The sequence below is a fragment of the Aplysia californica genome, unplaced genomic scaffold (assembly GCF_000002075.1).
Source record: "Aplysia californica isolate F4 #8 unplaced genomic scaffold, AplCal3.0 scaffold00965, whole genome shotgun sequence".
NCBI lineage: Eukaryota > Metazoa > Mollusca > Gastropoda > Aplysiida > Aplysiidae > Aplysia > Aplysia californica.
Window position 1 is genome coordinate 91,503 of NW_004798235.1, and position 14,179 is coordinate 105,681.

Here is a 14,179-nt window from a genome sequence, read left to right on the forward strand (position 1 = left end):
TAATTATTATCCGGGTCCATCTCCGTCATCCATGTGTTGGAAATTGTTCTTAGCCTTCTTTTGTCATTTTAGTTTTAGTTTCATTGTGTGTGAGGGGGGGGGGGGATGTTTTTCCATTGAGAGACAGATGTTTTAAGGCCTTCTGTACAAGTTGTATGATTATGAACATTCCACAAACTCGCGCCTTTGGTATAATGTTTAGTTTCTTAGGTGATGAGAACAGAAGACAGCGAGTTCTATTCGCCTATCCGTTTCATGCGCATACTGTATTTTTATCTGTCCCCATGGTTTTATGCATCCCGCATAATTTAGCAATATTTGATCATTTTTGTCATAATTTCTGATTCTTTTCCTTTAGCATTCTTTGTTAAAATCGCACAATTTCAGTAATTTCACATCTTTGGGCTCAGTTTGTATATTTCAGAATTTTTCTCGCATAAAACGACGGGGACAGTTTTATAAATTATATCAAGAATCTCCATCTTTCTGAGCGAATGCTGTATACAACTCATTCATATATCACATTGGCATGGACTTGCAGGGTCGAACCTGGCTAACAGTACAGGATAGAGAGCCATGAATACTCCAAAAGCAACCCAAATTCAAGAATGCCACCTTCGGGATTCGAACCAGAGACACCTGCACTTTCCACCTCAATAATGATATGTACCAATTGAAAAAATGGCTTGATTCAGCGTGTTGGAAGGCACAAAAAAATTGTTTACTATAACTATAACATTTCAATTTTAAGTCCTTAAGTTAAACATAATAGATGTATTAATTAATTCACAAGAATGTTCAGGCAACATGCCACTGTACAAATGGATTTCATCTGCCTATAACATTAAGATAGTTTGAGTAACTGAAAGACAAAAACATTTTCACCAATTTTCTTTTGTAATTCAAAGCTGTAATTTTTTCATGATCATTTACTGTGGCTTGCAACATCTCAGTGTCAGCATATCGGAGTGTTTTTATCTTACTCCAAGATGATAGTTGGGATTGTCTGAAGTGCTTTGAGAATTATTAAGAATTTATTTTGGCCCCCCCCTCCCCCCTCTTTTTGGGGGGAAGCTGGTCTGTGGAATAGTGAATCATATTGGATATTTTAGAAACATGATGAATGATGCATTCTAACATCCTCTTAGCTATTAGATATCTATCATGTACGGTCTTACAGACAAATACAGTATATCACCTACAGTATTTTCAATTAAGACAGAGTATGAGCGGTATCTGCTATGATTTTGAGCAATTCCACTTCCAAAAAAGCATCAACAAAGCCTGTCAATGTTTACAGGGGTTGATTTCTTGATTCATTCAAAAGGTACACAAAAAGTGATTGTACTTTATGGTTCTATGTGTATGTTGACAAGTGTCCAAGTCTTTAGATAAATATATCTTTTTAGGCGCTGGTAATAGCGGTCTGCCACACAAACTCCAGAAGTCGAAGAGTTGTTGGAAAATGTCCACCATAATTAATAGGAAGCTTGACGAACAATGAACAGTATATATATTATGCTATGATTTTGATCCTATTTTTAACGGTCATTATGGAGTACCATGTATGTTGTCAGGTAGGGAAAAAAATTGGGACTGAGATCTCAATCCGAGGAACCTGTGTCTTTGTGTCATGGGTTTTCCATGAATCAACTCAACAGCAATGACAATTACAAACACTGTGAAAAGCAATGATTTGTATTGTAAGAACTATAGAAAGACAAGTTCATCAACTGGGATCGATAATATAATCTAAATTTAGAAAACTGGAGAACGAAAAACAATTCATATTGAGAAAAAATAACCACAATTCCTTGAAACATTATTTTATTTTGCATTCACCACAAACAAAGTGGTTGCAGTAACAAATATTTCAAAACAATGCACACAAAAAAATGTATAATTCTCTTGACATCACAAAAAACAGTAGCCTACAAAGAACATCTTTATGATCATTTTGTTTACCACACACAAATCACTTACAAAAAAAAATAATAAAGATTTTACACACTTAAAAAAACAAACAGTCAGCACGTATCCAACCACTCTTCTCACACTCATTGAATTCTGAATAATAATTTTTGAAAAGAACAGTCGATGTCAACAAGTTGAGGGTCTCATTAGAAAAGTAAAGCAGTCATTAATTCCTGTCCACAATGACCTGACCTATAGACAGAACTAAGTTAGCAGTGGCCACAGCCTGCTTCAATGCTGACGTCATAGCCAAATAACTGTCAAGAACAACGAGAGAATCCTCGAGTCTCTCCTCCACCTTCTCGGAGAGTACAGGCCCTCCGAGTCCAAACTGATCAGAAGTCGTCAAAAGCTCCCCCACAGAAACGTACTGAAACTCGGACAGATTCCCAGAACTTGTAACTTTCATTCCGCAACAACAAGGCGCGAGTCGATCGGAGGAGAGCATTTCCTCCTTCCCTTTGGGTACTCTCCACGCATGGTATGAGGTCGGGTCGACGAGAAGACTCTCTGTGTCCTCCTCCGCTAGGCCGAGGGCCCAGGACTGAAGAGCTGCCCTGAACACAGTCAAAGCTTTCAGCACCTGCCCTTCTGAACAAGACAACTCTTCAGTCAGAGACTTCAGCTGTTCCAGGACCTATTGAAAAAGAGCATAAATCTTTTGTTTAGTTTTAGTAAGAGTTCTCCTGCACTTGAACAACACAATAAGGTCATATAAGTGTCGAAGATAATCTAGGAGTTGCAAGAGAGCAACAAACACAAAAAAGGAGGAGAGATCAAGATGATAAATGTCTGATAGGAGAGAAGGAGCAAACCACGCTAGAAAATATGCAAACCATCCACAAACTGAGGCTGGATAGGACAAACGCCACAATGTATCCTTCATCTTAAGTTAAGAAAAGAACATTCAGTTTCATAATGAAAGCGTTCGTCACATTTCAGTTTAAAAATTAAAGTACTCGGTAATGCAATTAAAATTTCTACCACAGTAAAACCCTGATAATACGAACTTCACAGGGCTAGAGACTTTCTCCGTACTAAGCAGAGTGCTACATGTACTGAAAAGAACAAAAAGGGGAGACCACTCATTTCTCACTGTTCAGATCACCTTATGTCGCCTATCTTTAGTCATTGATAGAACATGCAGAGCTGCCAACCTTTGAAAAAAATTTTTGAGGGGAAATCTTATTTTTAACCTCAGTCCAATGCTTTCACGGCACAGAACAAGGTTTATAGGTGGTTATAGCTATTTACTTGATGATTTCCTCACAACTGCAGATTTAGAACAAAAACAAATAATAAAACATGGAATTGCCTTGAAAAACAGACGTTCCCATTAAATTAGGGATGGTTTGCAGCTTTCCACTGTGTTGTCTCACTGTCACGTGAAACAAAGCCATTCTATTACGACCCATTGCACATGGAAAGTGGGTAGAAAAAACTTGATTTGGGGTTAGGTTTAGACCAATTAAAAGCATGTAGTGTCACATGTATTGACAACTATAGGCTACTGTGAGCAAAAAAACAGGAAAGGGGGTGAATCAGTTGGGAGGAATGATAAAATAGTCAAATATTACCAAAATGCCAGAGCTGCAGGAATTTTTTAGAGCGTTAAGGGAAGTTGGAATGCATAGAATAAAGAGGGAAAGAAATGGGGATTTGAAATCCTTTAGTGAAAACAGGAATTTAGCATTAAACAGCTTTGTGTTAAACAAAAGCTACTGTGGTAAACAAATCGTAATTCTACATGTATTACATTACTATCAACACAATTTAGACCATTAAGGAGGTGGTAGGCAACTGATAGTTTGTACAAACAGAATTCAAAATGAGTGAAGCCCACTATGAATTAAATATATATGGTTAAAATTATCCATCTCTTCTCCCCGAGATAAAGATAATTTTTCAAGATTCGTAACATAAGCCTTCCTGGTGTGTTTCCTTTTTCAGCTCATTCCCCCAAAGAGCATGCAAATCATAAAACTCAATTTCTATCAAAGTGGAATCAGTAGCATTATAAATCTATTGGACGGAAACCTAAATTAAATCCAATTTATGAGAGAGAACAAACATGAGCACAATCAACATGACAAAAATTATTCACCGACCTTGACCTTCAGGACCTGGGAAGCGTACACCTGCCAGCAGCCACCACCCATAAGAAGCTTCCTCTCTCTCATCAGGGCTCCCAGACCTCGGAGGGCTGATCTGACACAGGACTGTGAAAGAGAAAAAACAAAAAACAAAAACACTTGTAAACTTTTAGCTGAAGATAAACACAAAGACGTAAAGACATAAAGATGTTTGACTAATTCTGGAGAAGCAGGACATTGTTTTCTCATTTTTCTTGTGAGTGCTATTGGTAAAAAAAACAACCCAAACAAACACAACTGCCCCCCCCCCCCCCCCCCCAATACCTCTCATCACGCACGATGATCACAACCCAAACCCAGTTTCCTGTTTCTGTAAGACTACTTGCAACCCCACTGTGACCCCATATATTGCACTCTAGGTAAGGCACTTCAAAAAAAAAAAAGGGGGGGGGGGGGATATATTTTACTTCAATCGTGTTCTTCTTCAAATATTTTTTTTAAAATCAGCTCCAGGGTGGAGCTCTTTGCCTAGTCATTGAAGTTAGGCAATACAACGAACGAATTACGTGTTACACATATATGTATAGAATTGATTATAGACATACATGGGAGCTACTTTCTTTTTTTTTAAAGAGGATTGCAGCTCCAGTGCTGAGTTGGTGGATCTTTAAAATCTATTCCTTCTCACCAAATTATTATACCATCTTCAACCCTATCTGTAGTTTTGCAGGGATCCTAGCAGGTAACAAAATGCCATCAGTTTTAGAACAAAAAAAATCATGTCTCCAGACTCCAGCTGTGCTCCTGTTAATCGCTGCCTTTATATCTCCAGTAAGTCGGAGAAAAACATTTTTGGGCAAAAATAAATTATTTCTCTTTGAAACAATTTTCAGAAACCCAGTAAGTTTGAAATATCAATCATTGAAAATGGACCAAACTTGGTTTGGGCATCTATGCCAATTTCAACTTTTGACCAAATGACCAAAAAAGCTCTGCAACTGGCAACCAGCCACAACATTATTGTAGTACAGAGAGGATAAATGAATCACTTAGCTCAACTACATCTCACCACAGCCACTTTATTCTTTATCATACTCTTTCCAAAGCTTCTCACTACCTTCAAGGGTATCACAGATTAAGTATTTCATAGCGTTCTTACCTTGAGCTCAACAAGTTTCTCTTCCCAAGGGCCACATAAGACAAATGTCACAACAGGGGAGTCAGGGCGAGACAACAGGAGATAACTCTTGTCGAACTGTACTCTGTGTGTAGCCGAAGCAACCCATCCTAGAGAGCCCTCAAGATCACTCCATTTCACAACTGAAGCTAAAGGCTGCGCACCTGTACAAATCAAAGCAGAAAAAAAGCAGACCTAAACAAAGTGATCATATCCAAAATTCAAAGCAGAAAAAAAGCAGACCTATACAACGTGATCATAAAATCATATCCACCACCTGGTAAAGAACAGTGGCAACCAGCAATGGCATGGTTGTGAAATTGTTCTGTATCAGTATGATATTGTGTATTTATGTATGTATTTATATTATATATGTATTATTTACGTATTTATAATTTTGTATGTTTGTATACATATACGTATGTATGTTCGCCATTGTAAACCAAATTGCCCTTCTGGGATCAATTTTTTTTTAAAAGTTATTTAAAACTATGAGTGTAGACTGGTACACTTTCCCCTTTCATTGACCATCTGTTTTATCAAAAATGTGGTCAAGAGTAAGGATTCATAAAAATATAAAAAATTAATCTGTGAATAGAAAGATAAATACAACAGTCCATAGTAAACAGAATAAAGATTCAATAGGAAAACAACAAGAAGGCAAAGAGAAATATGAAACTGAAAAAAAAGGCCAGTGGTAGAGAAAGCAAACAAAAGGCAACAGCTGTCACCCCTGATACCAACCATGTTGTTGTTGTTGTTGTTGGAGCACAAACTGCCCCACCCCATTGCTTACAGAAAAGCTATTTCAAAACAAAGTCTCTTTATAAGAGACCTCAAATATAAAAAGTATTCTAAAAAGGGCAAGAAAACGGGTTTCAAACCTTTTCCCTGTGCCAGTCAGATCTTTAACAAACTGTACCCAACATACAAAGCAATGAAAAAATGCTTTCTTGCCTAGATTATGAAAGTTAATAATCAAGACAAAAATATATATACAATTGAACCTGCTCGAAGGAGCACCTGTCCAAACAACTATTTCCCACTTGCCCCTTTCATTTATACAACGACATGGCTCTGATGACCATTTTCTCCTCGACAATGGGTTGCCAACTTGGACAAGTTTGTTTTTGGTTTTTTTAATTTAGTAGAGGTTTTACGGCGCTCACAACTGCATAAGGTCACATGAGCGCCAAGGGGTGGATGTCAACAGACAAGTCTTTACAGGGAATCGGGCTTACTCTGCTCACCTCTCTAACTTCAACAGCACAAAGTCTGTTTCGACTTTCAAGGCACCCTGGAAATAGCGGGTCACAAGAGTGTGACAAACATTCAAAGGAAGTAGAGGAAAAGGACGATAGTAAGGATTCGGAAAGAAAAAGCAGCAGTTCCCTGTTGTAGCTCAAGCACAGTTATGAGCATGACATTGTTGGATGAGCCCATTTACAATTCTACTGTGCATTAGAACGAGAGATGTCCCCCCCTTGGGAATGGCCAAAAGACACTTCTGTCAGTGGCACCGCCCCGGGGGATTTGCCAACTTGGACAGGTTGGAAAGTATGGTAAAACAGTAAATGAAGCAAACTTTATGGAAGGTCAGTCAGTGCCCATAGCCCAAAGTAAAGGACAAAAAGTACAAAAACTTCCAAAAGTCCCTCAAAGTCTTGAAACAAAAACACTTACCAGTCAAATCTTGAAGGTAGGGAACAACATGAAAGCCAAGTCGATCCACGAAGCATATCCCTTTAGACCTCAGCGCAGCCTTGACCTTGGGGTGAATGACCTTCTGACAGAGCAAAATCCCAACTCCACACGCCTCCAGGGTCTCACACAGCCTCAGCATGGTTGTCACGACTGAAGCCTCCACCTGCTCTTCTTGGTGCTTGGTCACTTCAAAATGGGCCTCAACCATTTCATCCAAGTCGCCCGACATGGAGCACGTGAACAATGCTACTTTGACAAACGTGGAGGATTCCGGAATTCCAAGTTTTTTACTTGTCTCTACATTCATTGGGTGAGTTTTCAGCCAGAGCTTCTGAGAACCCCTTACAACAGGGCAGTCAGGATAGAGTAGCAAAATGCCAGGCTCAACAAAGGTGGATGAAAACTGCTGATTGTCTACGGAGATACAATATATTCTATCACTATTCCACCTGAAACCATCGGGTTCATTGGGAACGGACTCTAGGAACACTTTCACAACATGACGACTCAAACTATCACAGTCACAAAAACTCAAATTCAGCAACGACTTGGAAGAAAGCACACTTCGAACATACGCAAGCAAAACACTTAACTTATCAAAATCTACATTCACTGTTACTTTGCACTCACTTTCTTGTAAATGGGAGATGATGATGTTCAGAAATGTTTCCAACAAACCCCTGATCGTATGAAACTGAAATCCCAGAGAGGAACTTAGCAAGACGATTTGTGTGCACATGTGAGCCATGAAGAGGCCACCATCCCCACAGCGCTGAAGGTGAGCTAGTACAGACGCCGAGATCAACTTCAGCTCTGGTCTGGTGATGGACAATGACGACAGTATCCTGGCACACGAGCCTGTCACCGTCACATGACCTCCACAGCTGTTTCGAATCACATGATTTTTCCCACAGGGCCCTGCGCATGCTTTCAGGAGAACCGAAAATTTGCGCAGGGCCCTAAGACTCTCTGGGGAGTTGACAGTGTGGAAGCTCAGATGTCCTTCTTGTTTCCTCTCAATTCTAGACATGTTCAGTTCATAGTGAGTCCTGAAGAATGGTACAGAAGCACACAATGAAAATGTTTATCAAGAATACATATCTTGATTTTTTTTAACATTCTAAGAAGAGATGAGACAAGTCAAATTAACATATATATAACAAAAAGCATAGCAAAGAAAAAAGTCTTTCTTTATTTAGGACCTATACTATAGCCTGTCTGGAAAGGCCTGCTCTTTTTCAACTTTCTTTTGAGAAATGATTACTTAAGGCAGGTTTCCTTCTTTATCCAGAAGACTACAAGCCAACCTCACTACACCTCACAGGGCAGAGAGCTTTCATAATATGACCCAAATTTATCCCTTGATCATGCGGGTACCAACCGAAAATAGAAAACATAGAAGTGAAACCTTTGGTATGAGAGGCGGGCAAAGTAAAGGCCAGCATCTGCTCCCTTGTTATTAATCCTCTGTGACATTTCACAGAGTCATTTTACCAAAAAAGAGGGGAAATATATTCTTAGAAATTGTTCTTTTGTCATACATATTGCTCCCACCTATCTGCAATCCTGAGTAAGAGAAGAGCATCAAATTTAACTTTCTTCCTTAAAACAATAAAAAAGTCACTGGGTAACTGTTTAAAAATAGAACATCCAATTACCAGCTTTTCAAATCATAGGGTGACTGCACCACTAGACAAAGCTTACTTTTTCTGCAAGTTTTTTTCCCCTCCTCCACTGCACACGCTCCGAAGCTGTTGGAGTCACATCTCTTGGAACAAACACACTGGCTACTGCCGAACCGCTGACAAAGATGACCAGGGACAAAAACTTATTTCTGTTAACCCAGGTGACCAGTCGACGATATGACATCAAAAGTGCTCCCCTGCAGATATAATACATTATCATAAAAATTACAAAGAAGAATTTCAAAACTAGGCAACAATAACACAATCTATAGGCACATGACAATATATGATCTGAAAGTGAGTCTACGCTGTAATATTCTAAATTGATATGGAATGTGTCCACTGAATGCAGATGAAAACAGTTTGGTCAGTGAACTATGACTTTTTGTTGTTCTCGAAAAAGCAATACACGAGCTTTCCCCCTTAGGTCCAATTATATTTAAATTTAAAGTGTGTTCTTAAAGTGAGTTTTTAGTAGACGTTTGACTGCACTCGCAACTGTATAAGGCCATAGAATGAGCGCCGAAGATTAGAGGTGTTACAAGAGAGTAACAAGCATAATAAAAAAGAAGGCGAGATAAGGACAATAGATGTTTGATAGCTAGGAAAGAAGAATCATACCACACCAGAGCACTCGCCAACTACCCACAAAAGTGAGTCTTCACACAAAATATATGAAAGAGCATCAGTAACACAAAATGGTCCATTGTCTCATACGGGTGGTCCCATAGTAGACATTGGACGAATCTGAGGATGGATTTTGACAGGGTGAAATTATAGCTGCATTTGTTGAGTCCAAAAGGCAAAAAATCACAACAGGTTCTTTCCTCAGAAGATACTGAGAGTGATCATTCTATTTTGATGTGGTCATATGTTTCAAGATTTTTTTCTCTTTAAACCAGTTCACAAAAGTAAAGAACAAAAAATAAATAAAGGGGAAGAAAAAAAACAGTCATTAACAAAGCTGCAAAATTCTTTTTAAACTGCCGAGTTCATAATTTAACTTCCTACTTAAATAAAACAAACCTCGTCGTTTCCTTCTTCTCCATGATTAAATGTTTCTCACTCCTGTGCTTCCTTGACTTCCTCTTTCTTCTCAGTGTTGGGATCCGTCAAAGTAATCCAACCAAGTTCGATTTTCTCCTTTTGCTGTCTCTTAGGTACAAAGTCCTCGTCAAATTGCATGTGGTACCAAACAAAATGTATCCCAGCAAAAACAGTCCCACAAGTCAATAGCACAACATTATTTCTGAGAAATCGGCCAACCTTGTCCATTTTCAGTGGTTGAGAATCACCTGAATATACCTGAAGAACAGAAAATGAGATTTTATTCCTTTAAAGCTGTCCCTTTTCTTTCTAGCTGTGACATTGAAACAATGATTACATGGTGTTCCTCAGCTAATGCACAGCACAAAAAAATAATTTTGAAAATTCAAAGGGTGGTAAGGATGGTGCTTGTAATTTTTAAGTCTCTTCTATTTCTCTTTGTGCCCAGCTTCAGACCCAAATCCCCCATTTACCTAAAAACGAGAGAGCATTATATGTACAGAGCTTTCCATTACACTATATAAATAAATAGATGTGACAAATTGTGCAAAATATAGAATTATGATGATCTGCACAGAAACCGTTACACACCTCAATGGACGTCTTACTGTTATAAGTTATATAATATGGTTTAAACATCAGCACTCAGCCAGCACAAACAAATAAACTACTTAAAGTGGCATCAGTCTATTAGTTTATCAAAATAGCAAGAGAGCGACATGAATCACAACATGAAAACCAACCAGTTTAAAAGTTGTCTCAACACATACCCACAACATGGTTCACACAGGCAAGAAGTAAATTATCCCTCTTCCACCCCCCCCCCCCCCCCCTCTCTCTCTCTCTTTCACACACACACATACACTGTCTCTTACACGTAGTTACACTAGAATCACAGATTTACATTTAAAAGACTGCAGAAGGATTGTTGCTTGTCTAACACTATAAGAATATAACGTATTGTTTTGTCCTGATTTCATTTGAACATCATGTCGTGAAGTATGCTGTTGGAAAAGCTTTTCATTCAGACCACTAATTGAAAGACTGACTTTTGTTCCCTTTGGAAGGGTTTTAACTTTTCTCTTCTTAATTTCTAACTGGACTTCCAACTGATCAATGATTTTGTCTTTCTCGTCAAATTAAAGCGGGTTTAGACTACCTACTGATAGTTATAGATCTAATCCTTTCTTGTTCTGAAACTTTGATTTTCAATTTTTTCCACTGCTTTGAGCTCAGATAGCCGTTTTCCTGTTTTCCTTTGTTGTGTAGTAATTGAGATTTTGCAACTATTGTTCACTTTGACGTCACTAATACTTTTCTTAATTTGTGTTGAAAATTTTGGCCAGATCGTAGAAACCAAGGAAGGCCACGGTCGAATTGCCCGTCTGCTTCACACGCAGTGATTGCGCTCGCTCATTGAAGTTTGAGTTCGAATAGCCATGGGAGGTTATATTATTGAGACTTGAGTCCAAATAGCCGCTGTCAAACGGTACACAACACTGGGTACAGTATTATAATCTGAACTCCAGAAAGAGAGTGACCTTAACCCTCGTCCTGCAGGGGCCGGGTTTATGTCGCCCGATAAGCCTATTTCGGCACCTGGCCTGCTTTCTGGTCCCACGTCAGTCTAGCCCCTGGTTCAGCGCACGCGCGCCGAGCATCATCTCACGTGAAATTCGGGTCCCGCGTCGGATCCCCATTCACGCAGGTCAAGTGTGTGTGCTTGAGTTTGTGTGCTTTTGTGGCCTTCTTCTAGAACCGTCTGCGTTGGTTCGTAATCGAGGCATACATACGTCTCATTCAAAACACGCCAAGTTGGTAGCTCTAGATGTTCTTCCAATGAAATTATAGAAGAAATTGACCCACTTAGACATGAGGAGCTCGAAAGGATAGTCAGGAAACAAGACATCCATTTTCTAAACAAAATCTTTCAAATGAGCTTGACTTTGTATGAAATGATACTACCTGATAAAAAATAAGCTTGTTTGATAGTTTGAATACCATTGTGCAGGTACAAAGAACAATTTGAGTGCAAAACATTCGGAAATTGACCTATATCCCCTTTCGAACCTCAGGTCATTCATAACAAGAGCGTCTAGAAAGGTTATTCAAATGGGCGTAACTACTCGTAATGTCTTATCAGCTTGTGAGAGGGGGTTATAAAATTCATGAGTTTGTAACACTTTATAAATAGAAAGCTATGAAAGATAGAGCGTTATTTTCATCATCGATTAACACACTCCCACGGTATTCATGGCGAAAACACATGTTTCCCGGTGCGCGCCCTGTGCACCAACTGTACATACTGAGTGACCCCGGCGGCCTGCCCAGAACGTCCAACGTAATCGGTTGCTGATAAGATTCGCATCTCAGCACAGACGCAGGACAAGAGTTAAGACTTAAAGTTGTTTCAATCATTAAATTTCACAAAATTATATTCCAAAAATCCCCCTACCAACGACCTGAGGCTGGTAATGGAGTAAATTGACTACACTGCATCCTTGTCCTAAACCAAACTAAAACCACCTGACAAATTTAGAGCGAGGTATTGATGATGATGGACTGGTGGCTGGTAGGGGAGGTCTTCGACTTAGTCTGAAGAAGTGCACTTTTTGTTCTTACATTACTAAATCAAGATCTAGATCTAGATCTAGCTAGAATTATTGTGCTACCTGTGGTGTAACAAAAGTGAAGTCTACATAAACTTCAAATATATAGAGGCAGAGGCTAAATCTACGTGCAACAAAGTCAGGTTACAAGTCAAATACAAATTACAAGTTTTAAAGTCTTCTGAACCAGAATGAATGCCAAGTCACATCATCACAAAAGTTACCTCAACGAATGTAAAAATAACCATGCCCTTGCAATAGATTATATGATGCTGCATGAAGCAGCAGTATGAATTGAATTGAATTTTCTGAAGAAGGCGAAGTTCAGAGGCAAAAGGAAGGTGTGGTTTATGGTTCGCTGTGATCACCAGACAAGCCAGAATCACATGAAATAAGTGAGCAGACTCAGTGTAGCCTAGTGGGTGTAGGAGAATAAGAGAGCACGGGGGGTATATAAACAGACGGCGACGGTTAAACTGGCCTTCCGAGCCACGACTAAAACCTAGTGACCTAGTCTGAACAGGGATCGACGCTACTGGTGGGTCGACACAGTGGATGGGGCTCCGGACCTGTACGACCCACACTCATCGTTCCCCGCTCGAAACAGTGAGTATTGAAACCAACGAAAATAGACTAACAAGTAGAATCTAGGATTAGATAGCAGTTATCCTCTCATTACAGAAGGCGAAGCCGAAGGCCGAACGCAATCTCAATCATCTCAGAAACTTGAGAAATTGTCCGCCGGTTTATTTTTTGGACAACATCATTATCATTATTGTCGTAGAACTAGATATCTAGATCTAGAGATATATATCTAGATCTAGATCTATGGATCTAGAAAATCGTATCAACAAAGTGCTGACTTATCTTTAAAATACCAGTGTATTACCTGTTCATGGCTTCCTTGAAAGTTCTTTAGAATAGCTTTATTTACTGTTTCGTAATGCTAACACTAACAGATTTGCAAGGTGAAACAAAAGCAAAGGAATGGAAGAGAGGTAGGCTAAGAGAAATCCGATCAGAGTAGCTTCCCTTGGGATCAAAATTTAAAAAATCAAAACCACCATAAAGGGTGGAGGAAACAAAACGTAAAAAGACACCGGTGGTCGTACGTCATAGCCTCATAGGTTTGTTGAGTTTGTTGGGGAATGTTTTTATAAGCCTAATCGTTCTAAAAGAAGATAATCATTTTATACGTGTATTTTCAATGTAGATTTTTTTATTTGTTTATTTATTTCTTTGCATATTTGTCAAATAATTCGTATGTTTATAAATAATATAATATTAATTATTATATTTATCATTAATTATTCATTATTTATGATTAGACAGCGAGACACAAATAAAGTGCATATTACTTTTTAAAGTAAACTACTACATTATTGAACAGGTGGTTGAAAACGTAGGTATGGAAGAATCTCTAAGGGTCATGGAGTCAATGATACTGTACTTGAAAAAATATCGCCCCTCCCCAAATTTTCCTCCGAACTCGTATCCCCTGTTGCCCAAGTCAGCCTAATGCCAGAACAATGCCAACTTTAGAAACAGTGTTTCCCAAGTGTTGACCCAGCTAACTACGTCGTGTTTCTCCTTTCATTCACAATAGGACCAAATCCTCAACTGTTGATTTTACTTGGGGCGCTTGAGTACCAGGTGAATCTTGGATCGCGTTTTCTTTCTTGGCCCGCCACGATTTTACTGTACCTCGCGCACCTTCTCATTCAAGACTATAATTTTTTTTTTCTAAAAAGGCGCTTTTCATTGTTGGGGCGTTGCCCTGCTTGGGTAGACTGACTGTCCAATACTGTTTTGTGAAATCGCGTAGAAGGTGCTCAAATTCTGTCAATCTTTTTCTTTCAATATATCTATTAGTTAACTCTCTCTCTCTCT

General features: G+C 39.0%; 1 protein-coding gene across 1 annotated transcript; it reads right to left on the bottom strand.

Moving 5' to 3' along the window:
* Positions 1 to 1,810: 1,810 nt before the first annotated feature.
* LOC101847695 (McKusick-Kaufman/Bardet-Biedl syndromes putative chaperonin) lies at positions 1,811 to 13,298 on the bottom strand. The gene is made up of 7 exons (XM_005110909.3): positions 13,179 to 13,298; positions 9,660 to 9,938; positions 8,653 to 8,830; positions 6,928 to 7,997; positions 5,227 to 5,408; positions 4,083 to 4,193; positions 1,811 to 2,611 (listed from the first exon to the last, which is right to left on the bottom strand). The coding sequence occupies exons 4-7, from the start codon at positions 7,976 to 7,978 to the stop codon at positions 2,141 to 2,143; spliced, it is 1,815 nt and encodes a 604-aa protein (XP_005110966.1). The 5' UTR covers positions 7,979 to 7,997; positions 8,653 to 8,830; positions 9,660 to 9,938; positions 13,179 to 13,298; the 3' UTR covers positions 1,811 to 2,140.
* Between the last annotated feature and the right edge of the window lie 881 nt (positions 13,299 to 14,179).